General features: G+C 41.1%; 1 protein-coding gene across 2 annotated transcripts in view; it reads left to right on the forward strand.

Moving 5' to 3' along the window:
* KIAA0930 (KIAA0930 ortholog) overlaps positions 1-15600 on the forward strand; it is a 53459-nt gene that overhangs the window by 21510 nt on the left and 16349 nt on the right. For both annotated transcript variants that reach the window (XM_033058628.1, XM_033058629.1), the window contains exon 2: positions 3194-3342. In XM_033058628.1, the coding sequence (XP_032914519.1) occupies positions 3194-3342 (149 nt within the window). The remainder of the gene's footprint in view (positions 1-3193; positions 3343-15600) is intronic.

Here is a 15600-nt window from a genome sequence, read left to right on the forward strand (position 1 = left end):
ATCTAATAATTGAAGGCATTCCTGAGTGGACATACCGGATCTGACAGTTTCTGGCGTTAAATTGTAATAGATTTTCTCCCTCTAAAGTTTTAAGAAGTTCTGGTTACAAATGAAAATGTTGTTGTCTCCTTTGCAAGTTAGTGCAATTTAATAGTAGATTTTAAAGGCTATTTCTTCTTGTGTGTTGTTGCACATCCTCTCTGCTTCTACTAGGATTGAATAAAAGCAGCTGTTTTGCTGCAGTTTGGCTCTTTTTGGCTTCAAGTCGAGTCCTTTAGCCACTGCAGTCACAACAGTCACAGCATCCTTAGGGTGGTTTTAATTACAGCAGAATCTGCAAGCATCTCTGAAGTTTTACATCTCATCAGCTGCAGATGGGGTTGGAATTGACAGTGGTCCAACGTGACTCTAAGGGTTTCCAGGTTTTTTTCCCCTGCATTGTGCTGCAGTGCTGAAGTAGGTTCAGTGCTGCAGCGCTTTTGTCCCCAGGTTTTCTGTTTAGACTAAGGCTGAATCCGTGGAATCAGTTTGTCCTTGTGTTCCCCAAGCGAGGGTAAAAGCACACACAAAGTCCTGGTATCCTACCCAGTTCTGTTGTTCTCCTGCAGGTATAACCACCCAGAAATGTACATGCTATATATATCTATGTATATATCTATAGATATATGCTATAACCACCCCTAAGCATAGTAATTCCTATGGTTTGTAGCCTAAAACACACCTGATGGTATCAGGAGCTCATGGGCAGTTTCTCAGAGTTCTGCATGTGCTGTAAGAATCTAGAAGTGATTAATAAACCCCTTTTTATAATGCTGGATTTAGATAATTTGATTTTGCGTTATAAATATAGGAGTGTCTTGCCTAGAGTTATTTTGTTTCCTTGTTTATAGAGCAAACCAAAGCAGTGTATTTCTGAACACTAGAGCACTTTCAGAGATGGTTCTTACAGAATGTGCATTCTTTTTTGGTTTTTTCTTTGTCTTTCTTAGAACTTCAGAGGAACTCAGGGCAATCCTCTATCCCTCTTTTCTCTCCCCAGCTAATTAAGGCTGGGAATTCAGATACTCTAACCCTGTGAGATTTAATAAGTGTCTTTGAGACTGTTAGTTAATCACGATGAATGTGTGCCATTTTCTGCTCTTTTGCTAAATATAGAGTTGGGACTGGGTCATGGTGTCCTCAACTGTCACAGGTACCACAGGAACTTTCTTAACCAAGTTGAGCTCTGTCTTAGCTGCAAGGATTTTTGCCTTCACTATCCCAGCTGAGGGAGCTGCTCCTGAACTTTGTAGCTTGAATGCTTAGGAATCAGCTTTGACTTTCCAGCCTGCAAATGTGTCAGTGGGTAGTTTGTCCTTGTGTCAGCAAGGTTTGTCCTTAAACCTGAATAGTTCTTTTTCTATTCTTGATGTTCCTGTGTGAATATACAGACCAGTGATAATCCTGTCCTTTTTCAGAGTGGTTTTGTGAGTCTGAACACACTGGAATCCACTCTTGCATGGTATGCTCTCCGGTGTAACTGTTTACTATACACAGTCCTGTTCATCTGTGCCCTAAGGAGACATTTCCATGATGAAAATGCCCAGGATCCCATATCTGATCTCTCCAGTGCTCAATTCCATCTGTCCACTGGGGGAAAAAAAAAGGGTAGTCCTTAAGTACTCAAGTATTTTATTCAGGATTACACATTGTTCCATGCTACCTTAAGTAATTGAAACTACTTTGATGCAGTCATGCAAATAAAGTAATTGCAGTGTGGTCTGGAATTTATTAACCTGCACTAGAAACTAGCTACCTCAGCCTTTTTCTGTTCTCCCTCAGCCTTTCTTTTTTCTTTTTTTTTTTTTTTAATCAGCAATATACATATTTTCAAATACTATCCTGCTTGATATTGGTTAATGTATTTTGTGGATGGTCCATCAGTGGATTTTTATTGTGGTTTCAATATTACTTTTTTATTTGGTTTGGAGACACTGAATATTTTTCTTTCAGTCACACATCTGTCTCCTAAAATTTTGAAAATCTAATATCCTACCCACCTCAGTAATTAAAGATTGGAAGAAAGATTTGTCTGGCAAATACTGCGCATGGAGTGAAGTAGGAAAATGTGCTGAGGATGTCCTGTAAAGGGTAGATGCTCTGGAGGAGGGGTTGGCAGTTGCATGTGTGTATGTACACCTCCACCTGTGTTGCTGCCTTGTACATAATAATCATCCATTATCCCCACTATCTATTTTAGGTTTTTGTTGTTTGTCAGCAGTATAATTATTTGTATTTTTTAGTGTTTCTGTCCTCACATGTTTAACACAGCTTGATTGTAACAGCCAGTTATCTCTCAGTAGGGCTTTGGGGAGGGGATGCAATCACTCCATGGAGTATTAATCAGCTCCCCTATCACCAGGCACAGTTCTGTGTTCTCTTATCTTTAACAGCACATAAGGTACAGCACCCTTTGCTGTTTTATTACAGCTAAGTGCTTTGAAGAGTTACACAAAATGTCACCTCTACTGTGCATCCTTTTCTTGGGGAGAGGCCAAATGCAGTGCTATTGCTGATGCTAATGTCATCTGTCTCCTTGAATGAGACTTTGTGGCATCTTCCTCTTCCCATTTTTGCCCTTCTCCTCCCACTTTTATTGTGTAATTGGGATTCAAGGCTTGTGAGCTCATAGTTTCCTTGAGTTGGATTTTGTTCCTTTGTCAGAGAGAGGATGAATTACAGTCACCCCTACATGGGTACATTCTTGTTCCTGTGTATTGGTTTAAGGAAGGCACCAGCTGTTATTTCCTGAAGGATTGGCTGTAATCCCCAAGACCTGTAAGAAACCTGTTGGCACCTGGTGGCTTCAGGTCATTAACTGGAGCATGTACTGTCACCACATGTCTTTGGAAGTGCTCGAGTGCGGCTTTGATGTGTTCTCCCCCAGCGTGTTGGCTCTGCACTTCTGCATAGCACAGGCAGAGCCAGGGTCTGCTCCTAGGCCCTGACCTGTGCCTGTGGGGCAGAGGGGCAGATTGTTTGTTGGGATGTGCTTGACAACGGCCCAAGATAAGCTGTGGGCTCAGGCCAAGTGACAGCTGGTCTGTGCGCCATACAAGACCTTAGAGCTGCAGTTCTGGTGTTGTGTTAAGCACAAGCAAAAGTGACATACTCATTCACAGCTCTTATCTCACCTTTCTTTTGTACCCCTTAGGGTGTTTCAAAGATGACCGTATTGTGTTCTGGACTTGGATGTTTTCAACCTATTTCATGGAGAAGTGGGCCCCCCGGCAGGACGATATGCTCTTCTACGTCCGTCGGAAACTGTCCTACGTCGGTGGGGAGAGTGCAGAGGGTAAAAAGGTGAGTAATGATATGTTCTAACTTGGGAAGCTTCAGGTAACGTGGGATTTGGTGTTGGGGTGTACCTGACACATCTGAAGAATTGCAAGTCAAGGATAAGGAATTTCCAGCTCTTCTCGCCACAAGATGTTATATAAAATTGATCCATAAGGGAATACCGTGGTTAAGGTGCCTTGGTGGGGGGTTGGACTGGATGATCTCCAGAGGTCTCTTCCAACCCTAGTGATTCTGTGATTCTGTAACAGCAGCAGCAGTGTAAATGAGGTGCACTATCATAGACTTGAGAAAATCAGAAAGCTTTCCTGTCTTTTTTAAAAGCTGATTTTTGTTTTGCTTTTCAGTGGTGATACTTTATAAACTTATTGCATAAGTCTGTAGGAAGGGAGGAAAAAAAGGAGAAGGAAGATGGTCACATTAGTATTTCTGGCTGAGATAACCAGAGTATCAGGAATGAACATCTGTTGGGTGTACTCAGTAGCAGAATACAAGCAGCCTCCTGGAGCTGGGGTACAGCAATGACAAACAGTGGAGAAATTACTGTATTCTCATGGTCTACATTTCAGACAATATGCCCCTCATAAAGAACTATTGTTCCTTGCAAACATAGTCAGGTATCCCAGTGCTGCTGCACGGGTATTTTCCCATTAGAGATCTGAGAAACTTCTTAGCATTCCATGGCAATTTTCATCTTAGGTGGGGGAAACAGAAGCAAGAGGTAGGATGGTTTTATTGGGAATTAAGGTTGGTGGCTGCAGGAATATAAATGGAGGAGGAAAAGACAGGGATTTATTTCCTGACGCGTGTAAATAATTGACACTGTTGTTGAATCACAGGTGTATTTGTGGATGGTTGATATGAAAGTGTTTGTAACCAGCTATACAGGAGTTCTCTGGGTTCAAATGTGGTGGTGTAAAGAGCCACAATTGTCAGCTCCCTTGAGAAAAAGATTCCACCTTTTGGATGAAGATACAGAAAACGGATAGAATTAACTTCTCTTTTCTCCCTGGCCCTCCAACTTCCATTGTGACTACCACTAAGGAGAAGATGGCAAATGTGGTTCTTTCTCTATCAGATGAGTGGTTTAGTCTCCAGCTAGTGTATTTGGAGCTTTAAGACTTGTGGGGGAAACTTCAATCCTGATTGTTGTTTAAATGACTATAAAAGCATGATACGGCTTTGTTCAGCCGGGTAAAAGCATGGGTTGTTTAACCTCTTTTCCTTCTCAACAAGGAAAGTGAATCTCAGACAGCCTAGTTGCTTGAATTCATTCACAGACACCTGATCAATTCTTTTTAACTGTTTCATTAACTTAAAGTGTTTGAACCACTTGTGGGTAGGTGACAGTGACGTAAACCCTTGCATTTGCTCTCAGAGCATTATTTAGGCTTTCTAAAAGCACCATAAATAATTTCTATTTGTGAGAAGGTTGCATAAGTGGTGGTTGCTACAAAATAAGCATTAGTGAATGGTGTGCAGTAACAACTGGGATGGGGAGTGGCCCTTATAGCACATGCTGCATTTTGTAACTCTCATGTGGCTGGCTGTGTTTTGCATGGCTTCTGAGAATTGAACTTTCCCTGTGACTTTGAGGTACTTCAATTGCTTTGTGAAACTTCATAGTTGGTACTTGTTCAGTTGTTCTCCTATTTGATTTCACTTGACTGCTTTGTAGTTCCAATCCCTCTTTTATCTGACTTTTGACCCTGTCCAGTGCAGTGAGACACCAAACAACTACTCCTACACTTTGAATTATGACTACATGGGTTTTTAATTTACTCTGTAGTTTTGGACATTCTTCCTTGAAAAATGATGCTAAAATGCCAAAGTCATACTCTTAAAGGGGAGGGAGATGGAGACTGGTATCTGCAGAAGCTGAATGGAAGTGCAAGCCTCCCTGCCACCTGCCAAGCTGTGCTCTCATTTAGATTTTCAGGGGTAGACTGAAAAGGCAAATGAAGGGGAGAGATCACAGTTGTCTGGGGACATTTGGGACTAGAACTGGAGCTGTACAGTAGCTGTTTGCTCCTGCTTTATGCCAGGCTGATACAAATGGTCCAGTGATGATTTCTTCATGGACCACATTGAGGATGACTCTGTAGTTGGTGTACAGTGAAGCAAGTTCATTGTCGTTCTTCCACAAACACTACTGTGTATGTGCTCTGTGCTTAGCTGGCTGCTGCAGGTTTTGGCTGAAGAATGCTGGCAGAGGTGACTCGTTGTCCCACGTCAGCTCAGAGCATTAGCTTATGTCCACGAAAATAAGCTCTGTGCAGCTTTGAGGATAGCAATCGTCATACTGATGACAATGACAAAAGGGACTGAGTGGGGAGAGGCTGTTTGTCTGAACTCTGACAATGGTGGTGTTTGTTTGTGTCATTTCCATGCCCTGGTGTGATGGTATGTGTCAGTGGGAAACAAGTGTGAATGAATCCAGTGGTTCCCAGGCTTTGGTGCCTGTCCTGTGGGATTAAAAGTAGTTCCTGCTTGTGGGTTTGGGTTTTTCTGTCCTTGCTGGAGATGAAAGAGTGTTGGCAATAACATTTGATTTTAAATTGAAGTGTAACAGAGGATAAGCAGGAAAAGCCTGGTAAGATCAAGATTAGAGGTTCTGCTCAGTTTTAAGACTGAATGAGAAGGACTTTGGATGCAGCTTAGTCACAACAGCTTGAAGTAATAAATTGTCCCATTTGATATGTCTAGTAAGTGCTGGTGGTAAACTTCTGTACCACCATAAATTTTATTTTAAATGACCTTTTAAATTATCTGCTTTGCACTCTGCCTGGTCTAAGTGACTTTCCATTTGCTTCTCTTTTCCTTCTCACCAATTTCTAAACTGAGCATAGATGGGTGAAACAGCAATTAAGCTCCTAATATGTGAATGCCGGGACAGAGCTGCCATGTTGAATTCTGGGCTATATCCTTTACACAGACTCTTGGATCCCAGAGAACTACATTTAATTCTGTCTTTCCTTGTCACAATAACACTCTTGCAGTTTTTCTTGCCAAGACTTAGGATTATGATTTTTAAATGCTGTTAGGTCAAGATTAAGTATCTCTGATCTTTCTGTAGAGAGCAGCTTTACTTTCTCCTGGGAATCCAGAAGATGCAAGTATATAATGTTACACAGACAGCTGGGAAACAAAGATAAAACTTCAGTAATAGACTAGCAGGTTGTATTCTGCCTTTCATCGTGCCTTGTCACCTGAAGAGTTGCCATATCTGTAAGGCAAAGCAATAAAAAAGAGAAATGTAAGATACCCTGGGCATATTTTCTAAGCTTGCCTGGATATTGGAGTAGTTCCTATTTTTTTCAGCATCCTGTGAATGTGGAGGAGTAGAGTTGCTGCCAAATGCACAGGATAGTCATTAGGACTGTTAAGTCTCCAAAAAGCTGAAGCTACTGATGTGACTGCAGCTTCAGAGACAGAACTGAACAGAGCCATGGTTTACATGTTCATGTGCATCTGGATCTGTGACTCAACAAATACTGCTTGTGGTGTGACCAGTCAGTTTCCAAACTAAATTACTTCAGGCACATGACTCGCACAGAAAATCACAGGATTTTCCTAACTGAATCTGTAATTCACTGTCACCATCTGCCTGCCTGGAAGATTCAACAACCTGAACTCAGCATCTAATGAAAAGACAAGTTTTAAGAATCTTTCTTTGCTGGCTCTGTTCCAGCATTGGGTTTTTTTTTTTCTGCACTGCAAGCAAACAGGATGTCTCCAGAAGAGCTCTATGCTGTACTTCGTGACATGCAGCCGCCCAAATGCTGAAGAGAAAACAAATGGCCAAAAATTGCATCTTTTTTACTGAATAAATTTTCTCCTTGTTCATGGGTAGTATGTGAGAACAAACAATTATTGCAACACATCCAAGTTGGTACAGCATTGGCTGTTGTGCCTCAGCTTTTCCATTCTGCTGAACTTGTAGCGGTGTCACAGTGAGCAGGAACAGTGGATCCTGCAGTTCAGCATCCACACAATGCTTTCATTTTGAAACATGAAAAAGGAACCCTGGTGTTATCAGATTGATACTCTGATTTTTTTTGTAAGGAGGTCAACATCTTCAGTGTAAAGACATTTTTTTTGCAGTTCCCCATGCCAGAAATCCCTGTGCTTTCTCGTGCTGCTTTGATTGTCTAAATGTGTGAGCATAAAGGAGCTGCTGAGAGCCTGTGTTCGTGATGCATTTATAAAATCATGCAGGTTGGAAGAGACTTTTAAGGTCATCAAGGCCATCTCCATTTCCTCTGTGTGCTGTGGCAGATTGCTTGGAAAAAAGAACGGAGGGAAGAAAATACTATGATGTGACAGGAATATCTTTTCCACACAGAATGATCCAAGCTGTCTGTGACCTGTGCTGTGCTTGTGACACATGTGGCAGGCTAACACCAGTCAGGGTGGTGGCAATGCTCTCATCTTTTGCCCTATTTCCAGAGTAAATTACTGTCTGAGACAAAGCAAGTGTTCAGCTGAAATACATTCACAGTATCACAGTCACAAAATTCCAGAGTCAGGAAGGGGTGTGAGCTGCAGGGGCATTTTTAGTGTATTGCTTTATATTGCTTCCAGTCTCTTTAGAACTCTTCTTGAGCAGTGAAATAAGGTGACAAGAAAACCAGAGTCTGATGTGATTTTAATATGAATGGCACTGAAACGTGGCAGCCAAGAAGATGCTCTATCCTCTGCTACAGAGAGCAACTTTGCTGGGAAGGGAAGAAGCTCAGACCCAGTTTTCCTATCTGATGAATTATGCTGAATAATTCAGCATCAGAAATGCATGTCTGAGTCACTGGGGAGTGGAGGGACAGAAGAGCACTGCTAGGCTGGGCTTGCATCCTGGAAAAAAAAATAAAAAAGCTAAAAGTGTCTGCTTGGAACTCCCCAAAAGCCTCATGAAGCCACTGGTTCATCAGAGCGCTTAGTGGGTTTGATCTGTGGGTTGCAGGCTGGTTACCTTGCTTATTAGAGGTATGGGAAGGTCTGGGTTCAGTGTTGAAATTAATGTGCTATTGAATTGGAGCTCTGGAATAACATCATCACATTTATAGTAATATTGGTAATTTTAACTTAAATATCTAATATCTGCACCAGGATTTTCACCCACCCTATCTTCTGGTCACTAACACAGTTTATGCATTTCTGTATTCAACAGAGATTGTTTGAAACACACTGATTTGTTAACATTCTGTAATGTTATTTCTCCATGACTATGTCTGCTGCCTATGGATGTAACATATCTTCCTGAATCCTGCTGACTGGATACTGCAGAAGGCACACACTGTGTCTTGCTTCAGGAGCTTGTGCTTCTCTAGGAGCTTCAGAAAGGCTGCAAAATAACAATAAGGCAACAGTGAGCAACTTGTTTCAGCACCTGAAAATACAGGTTGCTCTCTGGTCTGGGACTATGTTTGATAATGCTTAAATGGTCACACATGTGTTTCTTAGTTTCATTTTACAAAGCTGATTTAGCAGATCCAAGGAGCATTTGGGGAATGAAAGTTGGTGGGATTCACATAGTACAAGTGTGAAGCAGCAGCAAAGATGAATTTGTCAGGATCCCAAAACCAAATAATTCTTGCCTTGCTGATACTGCTCAACACATTTGAACTCCCAGCTGTGTCTTACTTAGCCACTGTTAACCAATGTCCTGGTGCCACAGCCAGGCCTGGGATAAGTTTCCACACCTATGTGACTTATGGTTTGCAAATTTTTTGCTTTCCCCTCATTTGTTTGATGAGCATCTTCAAGCATTCAGACTGCTCCAGTAATTTGAACAACTTGCGCTTTTATTTTTCTTCTTTTATACTTCTGCTATTTCTGAAGTTACAAAGGCAGAACTAGATTTTTGGGGACCCTTTCATCTAAGTAATTTCAATTATGGTTGGTTGAAATCAACTTTAAATTCTGTGAGTCCTGTTAGCATTTTTCTCAGTTGTATAATTTACTCATTCTTATCACTTCAGGTGCTTTTTCATATACAATGTGCAGATACTGAAAGTAGATGTGTAGGCTTGTTCAATCATTTGTTTTCTATGGTTGTGACTTGCCAATCAGAAGGAATGTCTTGTCCTTCTTGAAAAGAAGAAAACAGAATACATTCGGTAGGTATTCCTTGTGATGAAGTATTTTTGCAGGAGCTATAATTAACTTTTAGGTAATTTCTTTAATACTGAGATATAAAACTTACGTAACAATGAGAAGAAAGTGAGAATTAGTGAGAAAATACAATCTTAAGGCAGTTGCAGGATCTAAAAAGGTTGGTTGGTGTGTGCCCTCAGATGAGGAGGGCAAGCAGTTTTTTGTTCTAGTGATGAAGGGCAAAGGTTACAGGAGTTTTCTATCTTTGAAGATGGAGGAAGCTGCTCTTTCTAACTGCTTTGCTCTGCATGCCTTTTACTTTTGCTCTTATTAAGTGCTAAGTGGGGTCTGACTTTTGAACTTCACCACTCAATTCAGAGCTACTCATAGACCAGTGTCTGTTCTTCCCCCAAAAGCACCTTTGGCTGAGTGGAGAGGGTGCCAACAAATCAAAGCTGGGAGATGTTTGCTGTGATACCTCATCTTCTCTAAGTTAGGATAATGAGCATTGTAATTAACCCTAAATTTCAGGGGCTGGACTTGACAAATCGGAGCACTTCTCATTCTAAGGTAAACTAAATTGTTAACTCCAGGGCAGTCTTAGGTCGTTATGCCACTGCCTGCAAACAGATCCATAAATGACAGGAGAAAGATTAGGTTGTAAGGAGTTAGAGGAGTTACAGCAGCACTAAAACCCATGTGAATATTGGGAACAGCTTTGCAGAACTGAATATCAGGAATAAAGCTGAGACTGCAACTGCAGTTGTTCAGCAGAGACAGTAAGGGATCCACTGGGTGGGTGCAGCTCCCTGGAAGAGCCCCAGGCTGAGTAACCATCAGGTCTCACAGTTCAGTATCTAGCATTTATTCACCATTTTCCCCCATGTCGTGTTAGTGCTCTGTTTGTCAAGAAACAATTGGGTTTTTTCACTTTCATCCACTAGTGTTAGTCTCTCATTAGCAGAAAGGGATTGTTGGAACTCCTTTTTTGTTGGAGGAAACACTCATTCCAGAGTATTCTCCTAATTTTTTCTCTAAACAGAGACACTAGCACCAGGAAGAGTTCCCAAAATTTGTGATCATTTGGTTATACAAAGGGGTTGTGGGCACAGAATTCAAGTAATTGACACAAAGCAAGTTTTTCAAAATGGGTGGTTTGTCTGTAGCTGAACTCTGCTTCTTGCACAGTTTGCAGTTGCTTTATTGCAGTGGGCTTTATTTCAGCTTTATAGCTATAGTGGGTGTTGAGTTGCCATAGCTACTGGGCATTATGCTGCCTTTATATGGAGGATCAGGTGCAACTTGTGAATAATTAATTGATAGTATCCAGGAAAAGGGAATAGGAATTTTGTCTTGGAGGACATTCTTTACACTGTCCTCTGCTGTTACCACCAGTGAAAATTTCAATAACCATAATCTTAAGAAAGCTTCTCCATATAATATCTGAAAGAATCTTTCTTTTTCATTTTAGTACATTGTTTCATTGTTGTATACAGTTGCCCCCTTTTAGGTATTATCTTGTATATAAATATTCCAGTGAAAGCTTGTAACATCAGCTTCCCTGTGTGACAGGACTGGGAGTGCATCCTTCCCACAGGGCTTCTCTGCATGCTCCAGAAAATAGCAGGCTCCTTTGATTTCCTTCCCATTTAGCAGACAGGGATGTCACTGGTGAACAGATGCATGAGCAGATGGGTTTCCATGGCCAACTGGCCAGCCCAGCCTGTGTCCTGTTGAGTATGTGTTCTCCAGCACTGCTGGGGACTGAACGTGGCTCTGCACGTCTGGGGCTTCCCAGCTTGGTAAAACACAGGAAGCACAAGTCCTGGGATATCAGACCAACAGCTCCCATTCTGTTTATGGTAGTTTCTTGGTCTGAGAAAATCCCCTTTTCCTGTGCCAAAAGGTGCAGGCAGCTTGTGAGATAGTGATTTTTTAATTTTTTTTTCCTGAATTGCGTCATGCTGTTGATATGTATAGAGAGGGAAGCCAGGAGTGACTGGTGTCTCCGTGTCTGGAGGTGGGGGTTTTTTCCAAAAAAGCTTTGTGCTGCAAGGAAAGTTTCGACATATCTTGGTAGCTTTTGGCAAGTCACTGTCTTTATAACCAACCTTGCTGAACCTGAAGGAAGTGCTATGGCTATAGAGACACATTGAAAAAAATTGCAATGTTTGTCATGCAGACCTGCATTGCCACTTGTTTCAGGCACTCTTATGTACAGTGTTTCCTTTTTTTAATGAATTACCTGTGCCTTCTCCTCAAGAGCCAGATGTGCAGAAATCACTGCACACAAACCCAAAGAAAGCTGGGTAGCTTTTGCTCAACTGAATTTACCTTCTGCTAATATCAAACTAAGCATCTGCTGGTAAAAACACCATGAAATGTTCAACCTAGGATGAGTGCTCTGCATTAAATCAGGGTCACATGGCTTACATGTCCGTTCTCTGCAGCCAAGTCCCTCCTTCTCTCAGTGCCCTCTCTCCCAAAGATGTTTCCTTTCCATCGCAGTTACAGGCTGGTCAAGTTACGGTCTGGGTTATTTGTACCTGTGAGGCTTTCAGGCCAGCTGTTAGCCATCACACAGATGTTTTGAGAATCCTTTGGAGGTACTACATTATAAGTGTACTGGAGACCTGAGATTTGGGGTGAGAATTGATGTATTTGTGTACATTTGGGATAAACAGATTATGTTTTGTTGCAGAAGGAGCCGAAGATGACTACTTATGTCTAATCAGGAGATTTGAATAAAAAGCTGCTTTAGTCACAAATTCTCTCTCCACATCCATAAACCACCTTACTACAGTAGTGTCTTTGGTGCTGTATAAAGTGTTTCAAGTTACTTGAAATGTGTTTGCTAAAAGGATACAGATAGGAAAGGGGGTTTAATGTTCTGCCCAGCTTAGGAATGTGTAATTAGAAGTTAACTGTAACTGCAATGTTAATGTAAATGCTTTTTTTTCATCCTGCTATGGCTTGGTGGCTGATGTTTAGCATTTAGCACCACTTCTTTGTTATACCTTACATATTTTTAACGATATTTTTCTTTTAAGGCATTTTTCTTTCCCCTAAGAGGAAAAAAAAAATTCCAGAGTGTTTATGCTGATAAAAATGTGATCTTATAAGTTCAAATTTATAACTAAATAGCTTGTGCTGTGTGAAGCATAATGTGTATTAGTTATATAGGAGATTGGTATGGAAGCAACTGAGTATCCAGCTGCCCAGGGAGGCTCTTCTGATGCTTTGGATCCTGCTGAAAGAGGGGATGAATGGGGATGTGTGTCTGTGCCTGCAAACTCTGAAACAACTTCACACTGTGGTGTTGCTTTATGGGAAACTGCTTAGATGGAACAGGAAAGCCAAACAGCTCCAGCTGCTGTCTTGTGCAGGCTTGTGCTGTGGCAATCCATAGGCACTGGTACTAAAGGGATCTGGTTTCCTGCTGCTGTGAGTTGAGTTACTAGAGTGAGGGAACAGGGTGGCACACAGAAATCCCAGCTATGTGGGAGGTGCTTCAGTAAGTGTCTGTGGAGCTACGAAGTGTTGACTACCCAAGGGAAGTGTTGTCCGGAAATGGAGATTATTTTCTGCAGTGGTAATACCAGTTTGCCCTGTTAATGTTCACTCATGCTACACCATTTAGAGTACTCAGGTACTTTAAAAACAGCAGGTACTTTAAAAACAGGTTTTTAAAGTATGAGAAAATAAAACAAGTGGCTGATACATAATGCACAAGAAAAGAGCAGAAGAAACTAGGGCTGCTTGGGGGTAGATCTGAAGCATGGAGAGGACTTGAGTTTCTTTGGTCAGTAAATTTAGAAAGACCATTTTGAAATGACACCTTTCTGTTCCAGAAAAGAGAGGTGAAAGGAAGTACCTGGATAAATGTGAGAAAGATGATTCTAATGTTGAAGCCACAAGAGTTGGACATGCTGTGTGATGGGGTTTTTCAAACCTGAGCACATGCTGGGACATCATTCTGGTATCATAGCAGATGGATCCATGTGAAAAACAGTTTTTACTTTTATGGATATTTCCTAATGTTTTGAAGCAAACCTGTCAATGTAAGATCCTAGAAATTAGATTTTGGTCTCTGTATTGCAGCTGGTGCTGGGAACAGTCAGAAGTATTTTCTTGTTGAACTTGTGTTTGTGTAAAAAGACTTAAATTTTCTTCCCTGTGTCTATTTCCTCTCTCTTTTTATGTTCAACCCTTTCCTCCTTTCCAATAAATGTGGTCTGAAAAAAAATGATTCTGCTTATAAATAGACCAATAATTCCATTTGACTTCTATTTAGAAGAAAATCAGGACCTGCTTTTTTGGCTGGTTTCTTACTGCCAACAAAATAATGCTTCTGGTAAACCCCTGTCACAAAGAGTTTAAACCTAGACTGGGGTCTTACATTGATTTTTCTTTGTTTTATGATAAAACTGTTCCAGCTGTCTGAAAGTGGATAACTTAAGATGTGCATTACGTAACAAAGTGGGTGGCAAAGGAGAGCAAGTTTTGAGACGGTGCCTAATAAGAGGCTCAGAGGTCTCCCAGAAGTATTTTATCTGTTCATTTAAAAGATTAGCAAAGATTAACACATGACCATAAAAAACCCCAAAAACCCAAGCACAAAACAACCCAAAACTGAGTATTCAACGTCTTCTCCATTGATATAGATATAGATATATTGGCATGACAAGGTCCAGAGACTGGCGAAAGGAAAGCAGCCAAATTGAATGAAGTTGCACACTTGTAGCCAAGAGGATGACTAATCACTGGAATGAGTTCTCAAACAAGGTGTTTTCCCAGGTACTGTTTAGTCAAAGGTCATTTAGCTGGGGTTTGTGAGGAAGTAACATGGTAAAATATCCATGTAATGTGGGAGTTCAGCCTGGCTGAGATCCTTTTTTCCAACTGTTGCTCAGGAACCCTGTGAAAACTTGATACAAAGGTGGCATCATGGATTTCAGCTCCAAAAGTGTCACTTCAATGAGCAAATATATGACTTGGCTTTTGTATTTCACTGGGAATAAACAATTAGTATTTACATAGTTGTTTCTATTAATAACTTTTCATGCTTGCAGGAGGGCACATCTGATCTAGAGCCAGCTAAACAAGCACAAAGATGAGGCATGGCCAAGTGAGTCAGCCGCACACCTGGAAAAAAGGAGACCAGTGTCTCCTGGATGCCTGGCTTGGACAGATTTGTTTTCCTGGGAGGACTCAGCTGTCTGAAATCCAGCACGTTCTCCAGTCCTTGGAGAGCTGTGATTCACAGAGATCCACTCTGCCCTGACCTACAAGGTGTACACCAAGGAATCCTACTCTGAATTAGTGCACAGGGAAAAATGGTTAAAGAAAGCCCTTTTGCTGTCAAGATCTATGCTGGACGTGTAAGGCATTCTATGAAAGAGTTGTTGAGCACTGGCATTGTAATTGTAGGGGAGAAGCTTTTCATGTGTAAGTGAAGTTCACCAGCAGAAAGAATTAATGGCTGACTTCTGAAGGCAGAGGGAGGTTGAAACTTCAGTGTTATGAGATGACTGTTGCTTGGCTTAAAATAAAGGCTCCATGGAAACAGAGGCAGGAGAGACTGAAAGAGTGTCTGCTATGCACTTGGTTTTGCTTTCCCTGGTGTTACTTAGAGCTGGAGTTTTACCCTGCCATTACTCAGTCCTGCCTTTGCCCTGTTTTGTTCAGAGACAGGATGGCTATTGTTTCACAAGGTATTTCTGGAATTTTGTTCATGTCATGTTTCTATGCTTTTGGGTGCAGAAGTGAAACTATTACGTTTGTTTCGAGATGAATCTAAATTAGATTGTTTCCCTCATCTGCTCACATATTTAGCGTTTTGTAGTAACGGTCATTAGTTTGTGTAATTAAATTGTCAATAAAAAAATCATGGATGGGAACCTTGGAAGAAATAAAAATAAACAAAAAGAAGAATAATGTCTATAGACCTTTTAGAAAACTATTTCTAAGTTTAAAAATTAATGGTTAAGAACAATGTGTTCAGCTTTCATGGTATCTGATGATAGTGGCAGTCCTGAAATTTTACTGTTTCCCTGTTTTTCACTATATTTTGGTATTCCAGCTTTATTTATTTTTGTTCTAAACTGTATTTGAAGTGTCAAACTACATTCACCTCAGTGTACTACCTCATCATTTTATATTTGTCTCGGC

Source organism: Catharus ustulatus, chromosome 4, assembly GCF_009819885.2.
Source record: "Catharus ustulatus isolate bCatUst1 chromosome 4, bCatUst1.pri.v2, whole genome shotgun sequence".
NCBI classification, from domain to species: domain Eukaryota; kingdom Metazoa; phylum Chordata; class Aves; order Passeriformes; family Turdidae; genus Catharus; species Catharus ustulatus.